The following is a 12156-nucleotide window of genomic DNA, read 5'->3' as shown; positions in this document are numbered from 1 at the left end:
TGTTTAAAGCGGTTGAGATTTAACAGAAGGCCAAAAAAATAAAAACTATTGTTTGCACTCGTATGAGCAGAGGTTTAGAGTTGCTTTAGTTTTTTCCTTTTTTGATGCACGACAGGGATACAGTGGACCCCAGAGTTTTTGGTGCGATGGGGAGCCCAAATAGCAAAAATTTGCAAATAACTGTCATCCTCTTAAAGAGGAGTTGTAATTTCCTATACAGGTTCCCAGATGGCAGCAATGAGATCATCAAGCACCAACAGCACGCATCTGTAATGTACTCGAATACAAACCCACAACCGTTTTAGTAGTTTAATTACTTGACAGAAACAAACACGCAAACAAGTAAGCTTGCCATGTTTTTTGGGGCTGAAGGTGAAACACTACATTAATCGTTGATTTTTCACAATTAACCCTTTGTCTTGTTACTAAGAAGACACAACAGTCTTGCTCTGTTGCAGGAGAGTGTTTGGTGAATTTGCTGACGGCTGTTCGTCTACAAACATTAGTGGATCCCTTTTCAGATGGGCATTCAGTTGTGGTTTTGTTATTATTGTTATTATTATCTTTTGCCAGCCACCTAGCATAATTGCCCAAGTCTGTTTTTTTTTTTTATATTTTGGTAAAACGAGAAAAAAATTGGGGAAATAAATGTCAACCAGGTAGGTGAACAAGTAAGTGAAAGGAGAAAGTCCCAATAAAAAAAATCCAATTTGTGTTCTCAAAATTATTATTCTTGTTCTCCAAAAATATTGAAAAATTATTTTGTAATTTATGCTATTTGCCAAACAATATTTGTGACTTTCATTGTGAAGTCATTGACTATTCAACTAGTGCATTCTTCCGGTTCCATTTGCCTGTACAGGACTGGAGTTGAACGACATGTTTGGGACTGTTTGGCCTTGGTGAAGGTTACATTTATTAAACACCCTTTTCGTTTAATCATGTCATCATGTGTTTTTTAATGAGTCCCAATTCGTCTGCATTATTTCACATCGAAAAACTAAAACTTCTTGGTGCTTGTTGTTATCATAAACTCCCCCATTGGTCGCATGCAGCATTTTTTTTTTCCAGTCAGTTGTGGATGAGATTTTGCCTGGAAGCGGCACCCAGCCATGCATAAATCTACTCTCTGCAGTCGCATTGTTTTTATGGCGAGGGACCACTCACAGTCGTAAAGTGGATAATGATGCGTCCATGTATAGTTGGCTACAATGCACATTGTATTTACATGAGGCTGCTGTAGGGTTTGTCTGTCTGCTGCTTTCAGCTCCAGTGCGGCTCTATGAGAATGCATGTCCAAAATGAATCGACATTTGTCTACAATCTAATACGTACATGTACAATCACTAACTTGAGAGTGCAATTAAATAGAGACGCGGTGCTTTGTTCCATATGCTGGTTCAGCACTCAACGCGGATCACATGCACGCCACTTATGCACTATGTATTTGCACGCTTCAAGTTCACATATAAGGAGCAATCTCATTAGGAGTGTTAAGAGAAGAAGAATGTGCACTTTTAATTATGCAGAAGGCTCACATTCAAACCAGTAAAGTTTCAATGTCACCATACACATTGTTACTTGCTAGCAAGCAGTGTTTTACCGTTTTAACATTTGATAGTGGTCAATGTATTTTTGCTCAAGAGTTTAAGGCTACAGCAGGGACATGCTGTTTATATTGCCTTTATTTTTGTTTTGAAGTCTATATGGGTTGCGGTGGCGTGGATTGTAACTTAAAGGATGTTTTTAATAGGGTGGTGCATTCGGCCTCTTTTGGGTCCTTTTTTTACAATGGCCCCGACATATGGCCTTTCGAGGTTACAAACAGCGCGCAGTATAAAAATATGTTGTTGATCTCTGGATATTTACGGCCAAGAAGTTTTCATAGAAATATTTACTCAGGGTTTCAAATGGTGCATAGTATTTTGCTCGTATTTTTTGAGGGGGTTGCACCTCAATATTGTACCTGTGTAGTGTACTCCGACAGAAAAAAAAATGCACTACACACCGATACCACTGTATGGTAACTTTGCCTCCACATTCCTGCTTGTTTCTACTCACCATCTGTCTTCATCTATCTTGAATTGACACTACGAAACTGAAATGACTTACATTACAGGTTACAAGACTGTTACAAAAAATCTGCAGTTGAATATTAAAATGTTAACCATGATAAGGCGTTACTCTGAAAAGTGATACTGGATACTTCCGTGAAATTTCCACCTTCTTCAAGAGATATTTTGCTAACATATAAATTTTTTTGCCACTATTGCTCTTTGTCAATCCCAGTTGACTTTGGGCGAGAGGTAGGGTAAACGCTACACTGGTTCCCAGCCAATCGGATGGCTGCATTCCCATATTTTGCTGTCTGTATGTCCAAACTAGTAAACCTCTCTTTTCTGCTCTTGTGTCTTGGTATCTCAGCAGCAGCTGCAATCTACAACACTTCAGGGATGTTTTGATAATTTGAACATAGTTTATGACTTCATGCTTGTTAGTTTCACCTCATCTGGTGCCAAAGTGTGACACCTGTAGTTCATTAGCAAAGTATTGGACGCATTAGGTAAGGGGAAGCATTTGACTCGAGTCATGTCTCGCGTAATGTCAAAGATTATAATGATTTAAAATCCAAGTTGGGTTTGAATTAGAAAATACCGGCTGAACTCCCGATTTGTACTGGTGATGTCTGACGATCTGCTGAGTCGCTCTCTCCTGTTCTGTGCATATTCTCGGTGTCACATGTTCAGCTCATTGACTGCTTCGCTAACTGTGCTGTGGGTGTTGGAGAGGAAGAGGGTGAGCAAAAGGAAAAGTCGGAGGCGGAAGAGGGTGGAGAGGAAGGCGAGGCACATAATTGTGGCTGGCTGATTGAAAGCCAGCATACCGTCTTTGGAGTCCCCCTGTGAAGTGTGTGTGGGTAATTCTTGGACAGAACACAAATTTCCACCATGGGAAAATAGTTTTTGCTGCATTACATCAACTCCTCACTTTTAATGTATATTGCCCCCAATTCCACACAAAAAAAAGCTTTCACTTCAACTGTGTGGGATACAGGTCAAAGTTCAAGGATCAGTTATCTAGCTGGGAAAGGCCACTCATGCAGAACAAGAGATGATAAACAATCCATTAGACGCCATCTGCCGGGGCGTCAAATCCCCAACCAACACTTGTATGTTTACGTAGATGTTGTGTGTCGGTGCGTAAGATCACACTAGTGGATGCACAAGTGAGGATCAACACAAACACTCGCACACGTGACCAGGTGGGGGCACAGAGGTCATTGAGGAAGTGAGCATCTGGTATCAACCGCAAAATCAAAGTTCCTGAAAGCTTACTGTTGCATTAATGTTGCGCGCTTTCAATGCGCATTCTTTTTTTTTCTTTTTCGTTTTGTTGTTTGATATGTAATATTATCATGGTTGGTTAATATTCTGTATGACAAGGAATTTTTATTAAAACATTGTCAGGTAGAGCACGGCCTGAGGGAGAAGTCTTGAATACATTTGTGATGAGATGGAGACTTGACATTTGTGTTGGCGGCGGAGGAGATGAGGAATGGAAACTTGCATGCTAAAAGTGGACTGAAGGAGTGACAACAACTCACACATTGCTTTGATGATGGCTTACTTGTGAGACAAACAAAACAAAATTAATTCAATTTAACCTACAAACTCATGCAGACCTTAGTGGTGTTTATCATATTTGATATGACGATTGCTCAATGACTGTGGGCCGAAATGACAATTGTAAGAAAAATGCGAGCAAGTGCAGTGCGGCTCTTGATTGTTACCCCATCAATGAATCAAGTAATCTAATCTTGATATTTTCCACTTGGGTTCTCCATCTCAACGTCCAAACCATAGTATTGTGACTTTGAGAGTGTGTGGCTTCAAACGGTGGAGCTTTTGCTGATGAATGACGTGGGAGAGCTGTTTTGTTCACAGCAAATGGCTGTAAGTGGATGTTGTTCTTCCCGTCTGAACGTGCAATGGCTCTCCTCCAAAGTCCCGCCATCTATGCATCCACTAATGTGCGTTCGGCGTTCCGAGGGAGCAGGAGCCTCCCAGTTTATGTAGGGTGACAGGCACTTTACATGCTGGTCTTGTCACCAGTCTCTCACAGCCCAGTTGTGGATGCTAATGGGCCATTGAGGAAGTATAAAATGGTGTCAGTCACCGATGTGAACATGACCACACATGACCAAAAATGCTGATTTTCCAAGTTGTCTATTCTATTTGCAAACAAACCTTGATAATTATCCACTACTCTGTTCGTTTTTCCATTTACAAATGCAGGTATTAGAAATAGTCAACCAGGTTTTCCATGCTAACCACTAATCCTCCAAGCAATTTTGAGATTTTGAAATAAATATGCATGGGAACTCAGGCAGTGAGACTGCCAGTAAGCTTTATGTGTTCTGCATCAAATTTTGTAGTCATTCACTTTTATATTTTGACAGTAGCCTTTAGCACTTTCTGTATATTGCTAATATGACAGCCTACCCACGTCGATGAATTTTCATCATTTTCAATAATTAACAGATATGGTATGTATATCAATATAAAGCTGGTCAAATCAGGGCTATTTCACAATTATTTGTAAAATGTACTAAGACTTAATTAAGAGCAGAGATGTTTTTTTTGTCAAATTCAAATGATGACAATACAAATGTGACACCATGACAGGAGCGGCGTCACGCTACACACAGGCTGCCGTGTAATAATCATTCCTCTGATTATAGAATATATCAGCATGCTATATGTCATTTTTTTGCATAATTTCTTGATCACCCTTTATACCCTCTATAAAACACAAAATAATCATTATGTGTGTCTGTATGTGTACGTATACATGTATGTGTGTGTAAACTGTGTTTGATAGGTTTATCTCTCATCTGGTATCAGGCGGTGTTGCTTGTTTAGCTTAAGGCTTAGTGTGAGATCTCGGCTATTTGTCTTCTATTCCGAGATGACCAGAAGGAAAAGCCCGTTAATTAAGCTGCTATAAATACAGAACCTTTGCATAGCAGGTCACGCTTAGACCAGCTCCAACTGGACTCATCCTGATAGTCTGAGCTGGGCTTTTTGCTCATTAGCCTTCCAATTCAGCTCAATTCTGAGGAGCCAAATCAGAACATGGCATACATCGTTTCTGATGGCATTCATGATGATTCTACTGGTGTTCGGCTTTAAAATGTGTTTTGCTTTTTTTCATGTAGTAATTTGAATTACCACCGCTCATAAGCTTGACATAAACCAGTAGGAGCCATGTCAGTCATTTGAAGGTAACCACGGGTGAGAATACGTTCAGCTGACTGCAAATGAGGAATCTTTGGATGGCGATGGAGGCAAGTCAGTCACAGACATGTCACTTCATTTGTCTGACCATAAAGCTGTGGCTTTGCAAGTCGGGCAAGGGGAAGCGATGGTTGTAAAAAGTATCTCTACTGTTGTCCTGTCACAGTTTCATTTGTAAAGAAACTGTCTTGTATTTCTTTTTGTTCACTTTATTTTGTCGCTAACATGGCCTCCTATTTGTATATCCAGCCAATTCTACGTTCATCATCTTTTATTTCTTCTTTGTCTCTTATCTATGTAACACATTTACATACTGCCACCTTGTGTTCAGACTAATACATCACATAACTTACTTACAGGCTAAATATGAGACAGAGAGGAAAATTTGCAGTTCGTTGAAATTGTTACATTTGTGTTAAACCTATTCCATGTTCAGAAAGAGTTGGTGTTTTTGATGGTTCTAATCTTTTTTTCATCACAATTTAAAGACATAATGGCTTCAAGTATTGGTACTTGGTATCAGTTAGTTCAAGATTGTAAGGTCCTACAATTTATCATTATTATTGCCTCCCCTACTACAACGCCAGTTTATTCCCATGACTTCATTTCTACAATTTGACATGATTCCTCAATCTTACATGTACCTACAGTAGTAAATGACGGGTTTCTTCTTCATAAAGACTACATTTAGCAACATATTGTCTGAAAATTCAAGTTTGTGAAGACTTGTTTACATTTGGTCGCATGTAGTTTCATCTTTGCCCGATGCTCGATTGCAGGTCCCAATGACAGTGTTTAGTGGTTTGGCCTCTGTGCCTGGGAGCGTATTTTGATCTTTTCTGTGATTTACTGCTCTTTTGGAAGCATTCACTGCCGTGCAACGTTGCTCTCCATGAACCAGTTTGAAAGTTCACTGTGTATAAGCAAGAACGTGCAACGTCCAAAGCATATTCAAGCCTCCCCCACTGAGTCTGTCATTGAAGAACAGGCAGGTAGAGAGGAGGTGTTTTGCGGGAGTTGAAGTGGAACTGATGAGTTGCCGAGGAGAAAATGAGCAGGGAGAACTGAAATGAAAAGAATGAAAAATTCATATGGCAGTACGGAGAGGAGGATGGATGATAAAAGTCGGAGTCAGGGAAGGGAAGCGCGCAGAGAAGGAGAGGGCACAAGAGATTAATTGTGCTAACGTCGCACTGAAGTAAACGCGCGCACACGCACACACACACACACCAGCAACAGCAGAATAACAGCTGTGTAACAATTGCACTAATTTGTTTCCTGCACTAAATAAGCTCATTTTCCACCATTTCTTTACACCAGTACTTCACAATGCTGATTCAAGGTCACTGCAGGTGACCTCAGCGTTTTTTCTGCTGATACTTTGTTCATTTTCTTTATCTGTCACACACCATGCTCCACTTTCTAGCCTCTCTGTCCACTGATACCAGTTTTTTGTGTGAGTGTTTCAGTGGTGCAAACAAAGTGGATTGGAGCTTGAGGATTTGGACAGTGTTTCCACCGTCACAGGAGCAGGAAGCCACATTGTGTTGTATTTACTCCCTACTGCGTGATGGGTTGATTGTAAAGCAATCTTTTTTTTTTCTATCACTAATATAAACATTGTTTCATTTTAGCCTCTGAAAAAGCAGCACTGGGGTTTGTGTTTTTGTACATATTAACAATTTAGCAGTGATGGTTTCGCACACCAGCTTGTGGGCAAAGAAACACACATTTTCTATGTCTGATAAATATTTAATTTACTTCAATTATAGATTCGGTATATTTTGGTATTCAGTTGGGGGTGAGGCCCATGCTATTTCAAAACCTGCTCTGGGTATACCTTTGCAACTTTATATAGATGCATGATATTTTACATTGCTAGAATACTTTTTATGTTTGTTCATGCTATGTCATTTTAGTTTAGGGGCAAATCTCACGAAATGTGTGTGGGCATGTCAGTGGGCCTCTTATTTATGCTGGATGTTCACCCCAAAGGTACCGAGTGTGAAATGTGTTTCATTCTTGATTGATACATTTCTGCCACGTGCGCGTGCATGTCTGTGTCCGTGCATGTGTGCGCTTTGTGTTTCGCTGCCCTTGCAATGACATGGATTCAACTACGCCAGCTACAATGATAGTAGCATGTGCTCAGCAGTGATTCACAATCACTGTTTCCTGCCACACTTGAGTTCGTAAGATGCATTGTGGGAAATTGACCGATTCCATTAATTTTTCTGAAAATGATTAGATGTGAACTGCAAATGCATTTTAACATATAGTTAATGGCAGAACATTTAGATGACAGAAGGTACAAATAACTAGGGATGGGCGAGTATCGGTGTCGGTCCGATACCAGCCTTATTGTAAGGTGTCGGGTACTCATTGACGCTGCCGATACCTGTCACGGATACTAAAGGCAAAAACAATCTGACATTGAATAAGTCCTCCTCAGGAGTAGCTGGCACTATACTGTGGTTGACACAGACAGAAAGGTCTTTGTTTACAATTTTTTTGTCGTTGTTTTAAATAAAATTTTATGCATCAAAAGTAATAACTGTATTGGTGAATAAACATACTGTATCAGTCCTAAAAAGGTGGTATTGAACATCCATACAATTAACACATGCCACCGGTTGCAATTGATAAAACAGATTAATTGCTTTCTTTTTAATGAACCATCAGTCAATAGTTCACAAATTTGACCTACGCAGATATAAATATAATTTATAGAAATATTATTCATATGTTCATATTGTTTACATTGGTGTACGATATTCCGCACGATTATTTGAGATGTCATTGCGCATAATTCTTATTGTTAATCATTTTTTAATTTTAATCACGTTATTTCCTTTCCCCTGTAGGACAGCGACATCCAGAAAAAAATTGACCATGAGATTCGGATGCGCGACGGGGCCTGCAAGCTCCTGGCCGCCTGCTCGCAACGAGACCAAGCCTTGGAAGCGGCCAAAAGCCTGCAGACTTGCAGCACGCGCATCATGGCCTACATGTCCGAGCTGCAGAAGATGAAGGAAGCGCAGGTCATGCAGAAGGTGACGCGGCGGTCGTCGGACGCGGGGCCCATGGACGACAGACTACCGTGCAAAGGCAAAGTGGCCATATCGGGTAAGTACAGTTGGCGTCTCGACTCCCCCGTCACCGGGCTTACGGCAAACAACTTGCTGTTTGAACACAAATGGTCGCAACGCTTGCAGACAGACAAATAGATACTTAAGATAGATACTCTAGATGGACAGATAAGAAACTGTAGAATCTGCAACAGTCTTCTAATGCTCCATGTTAGCAGACCAGAAGGCACAAAAGCTAATAGATTCTTGAGCATATGTGGAGTGTAATTTGATTCTGCCAGACCGGCTCTTCATTAGCGCATACGTCAACGTTTATTGAGCGCGGTGAGCGTGCTGACGTGCGCACTTTGCCCATCACATCGCCAGTGAGGGCACGCACATGGATGATTATTGAGTGGAGAGTACTGCGCTCATCTCAACGTGACACAATTCACGGCAGGGAGCACAGCAATAAGGGAGACATGGTTAGATTTTTCTTTTCTCAGGCTGTATATTCTGCCAATGTGTGAGTTATGTCACATGTTTGAGCACACCATACAGTAGTAAGTGTTGTGTACTGTAGTTTTTCTTGGAACACAAAGGAATGATAAGTGATGAATAATGTTTGTAATGTAATCCCTGTGTGTTTTTTTTTTTTCGTGGTAGATCTCCGCATACCTCTCATGTGGAAAGACACCGAGTACTTCAAGAACAAAGGAGGTGAGAAGCCGCCTGTGGAATGACGCATGCACATCTAAGGGCCATTAGGGAGTCATCTATGGCTGGATGCTGGTGTTGTCTTTCTTATTTTTGAGAATGTTGTGATTTAGAGGACAGGCAGGAGGGGGGGTGCATGTTTTTCTTGTTCCAGACACACTGGGTGGACAGGAGACCCCATTTACCTACATTGTTGTTATTTTTTCATGCTTTTGTTTCCGACTGATGCATTCACTGCCGCGTAGCAACTTCTCGCGGGGCCTTTTATGGAAAACTGACTGCCCTGAACAGAGAGGAGCACACCTGAGCCCAGTAGACCTCAGCCCAAAGAGAAATTTATGACCAAGTATCCCAGTAGTGCATCCAGTTCATTGGGAGTCACGCGTGTATGTTTGTGTATTTTTTTTTTTTTTTCTTATCCTTCTCGACTTGAGAAAGTTCTGGCAGCACAGGCTGCCCCGCAGCTTTGCCTCTTGGCTGTGTGAAAGAGAAGCTCGCATGCAGTGGAAATGGGTCATAGTTCATTGAGGGAATAAATTGTACAAGAAAGTAATTTTGCTTGAAAGGAATTTGCTCATCACACAAGTTGTTTAAATGTTTTCTGGCGTTTCTTATTGCCACAAGAGCGTGGTGGTCTTTACAAATGACCTTCCGCTATAGCCGTCATCCTCTTGAGGAAGTCAATGTGGGTTAATTCGTCTCTTGGCAGCTTCGAATTAATCGGCATGGCCTGCATATACAAATGAACCCAGGAGACAGGTAGTAGACTTTTAACAGAGCTTAATGAGGTCAGTAGGCACACCGAGAGACAGTAAGAGGAGTAAGCGATGGGTCTTGCTTGTGTGATACATGTTCACGTAAGCAGAGTGTTCAACTCTTATTTGAAGTAACAAGTTGGAGTATTTAGGGGGAAGGTGAGTTGTCTTTTTCCATCCACAAATAACTGATGCCTCACAAAACGTTTTTGTAATTATCTCATGATGCCGGCAAAGCATTATTTTTGTCCGATATTTTTTATTTGTAGTGTTATGAATTCCAATTGTATTTTGTAATGTTTGGTCCAAGTCTAGATACATTTTACTGCTTCATTTATCGTAAACACTTCCTCTCCTGTGTGTATAATTCATAGGAAATAAGCCTAAAACTTACCAAAAAAAAGCCCAAAACAGAAACAATAAAATTTTCCGCAGAGGAAGCTTGAATATGATGTAAAACTGTGTTGTTCACCTTGTCCCTTGCAGAGCTCCATCGCTGCGCAGTGTTTTGCCTCCTGCAGTTGGGAGGAGAGATCTTTGACACGGACATGGTAATCGTGGACCGCACGCTCACGGACATTTGCTTCGACAACACCATTGTATTGTAAGTTACACGGCGGTTTCCCTCAACCCAAGCCAGCAACCGACATGTCATTGGAGGGAGTGAAGCTGATGGTATTTTCTCTGGTACTCGCCCTGTGACAGCAGTGAAGCCGGCCCTACTTTCGAGCTACGCGTTGAGCTTTACAGCTGCTGCTCAGAGGAGGACTTCTCAGCGGGAAGCACCCCCAGGAAGCTCGCCAGCAAGCTGAGCTCCTCCTTGGGGCGCTCGGCTGGGAAGAAACTACGGGCGGCCATGGACCCTGGCCCGTGCAGTCCAGTGAGCAATGGAGGGGCATCTCCTCTCCTGCTGCCCGTTCCATCTGTGCCGTAAGTGTGATGGCAAACAGTTGCCTACTACAAGGATCAACAAATCAGATTAGAGGCGTCAAAAGGCTTCTTTTTTTTTTTTTTTTACCTAGTTCATTTCCGTTTTTGATGCCAGTGTTGCAGTTCCATTTGGAAAGACTTAATTGTGCCACCAGTGTACGATACCATATGGGTGGAGCAATATAGATTGGATGGATTATTAAAAGTTACTTGGGTGATACATTTTAATGGTTCTAAAGAATAAATGTCAGAGAAAAGTACTTCAGCTGCATAATGAAAAGGTCACTGATGAGATCTACCGCAAAGGTTAATGAGCTTATGTATTTCATTATTATATTCATTGAGCACAATTTCACAAAGTCATTTATTAAAACTGCAGTCATTTGTCATATGAGGAGCGGGGACATAATTTAAAATCTAAAATGTATGTTTTGCCAAGAATTGTTTTTGTTAAGGTTTCACGACATTGGAAAAACATGCGATATGCAATATGGGTGTTGAATATTGCGATATTGATATCATTGCAATGTTCAACATGTACCCAAAAAAAAAAAAAGAAATTATAATTATCTAATGAAAGAATTCATTTTGTTTCATGTGACAAAATAAGATCAATGTGTTTTTTATCACATTGTAATTCCTCTCCAACTATTGAGTGGCCATGCGCATTTAAGTTTGTAATCATCTTACCTAATGAAAGGCGATCCAATACGATTCATGGATGGTTCAATTTTAAAATTGAACGATTCATCTTGGCTCGATTCATTGAGATTAAGATTAGTTTCTATATGGTACGGCGTGAGATTATGATACAATGAGTTGTCATTTTACATACTGTACGTATAAATGAACTTGCCAGCAATGTAAATTTCCTTCAAAGCTATATCTCTATAATAAAAGATTATTTGATACATATTTTGATATTTTAACGTGGAATCGATTTGAGTTGAAGCATCCTTTAAATCAACTTTTTGCAATTCAAATAGTTTCTTCTTACACCCCTAATATATATGTATATATGTCAAACTACAAGTTCCTCTTAAATGACCAAAGTTCTCATTTTCATCTCTCCACAGAGGCCCCAAGTACCACCTGCTAGCTCATACCACCCTGTCGCTGTCACACGCCCAGGACAATTTCCGTACGCACGACCTCACCATCTCAGGCAACGGTGAGTGTCGGCTTCCATCACTTTGTCTTCCTCCCTTACTCTCTCTGCCAACGTAGCCATCTGTCATTTGTTCTCCTTTTTGTCAATCTTTCGTATTGCTGGCTCGCTGCACTCTTCATCATTTCGCTGCATCACCCCGCCCACCCCCAACCCCTCCTTCTCCCTCTCTGTCCTCCCATACTCCCTGACAGACAGCCATAGTCTAGGTCACGGGAATA

At 40.9% G+C, this 12156-nt stretch overlaps 1 protein-coding gene across 3 annotated transcripts in view; it reads left to right on the top strand.

Moving 5' to 3' along the window:
• The window catches only part of rtkna (rhotekin a), a 63102-nt gene that overhangs the window by 43886 nt on the left and 7060 nt on the right, over positions 1-12156 (top strand). For all 3 annotated transcript variants that reach the window (XM_088292323.1, XM_088292328.1, XM_088292329.1), the window contains exons 2-6: positions 8162-8423; positions 9032-9085; positions 10324-10441; positions 10543-10767; positions 11844-11938. In XM_088292323.1, coding sequence (XP_088148449.1) covers positions 8162-8423; positions 9032-9085; positions 10324-10441; positions 10543-10767; positions 11844-11938 — 754 coding nt within the window. The remainder of the gene's footprint in view (positions 1-8161; positions 8424-9031; positions 9086-10323; positions 10442-10542; positions 10768-11843; positions 11939-12156) is intronic.

This window comes from Idiotropiscis lumnitzeri, chromosome 1 (genome assembly GCF_059441095.1).
Source record: "Idiotropiscis lumnitzeri isolate Australia: NSW breed Sydney's pygmy pipehorse chromosome 1, RoL_Ilum_1.0, whole genome shotgun sequence".
NCBI lineage: Eukaryota > Metazoa > Chordata > Actinopteri > Syngnathiformes > Syngnathidae > Idiotropiscis > Idiotropiscis lumnitzeri.
Note: the sequence above shows the minus strand (reverse complement) of the source record. Positions and strands in the feature narration are given on the sequence as shown.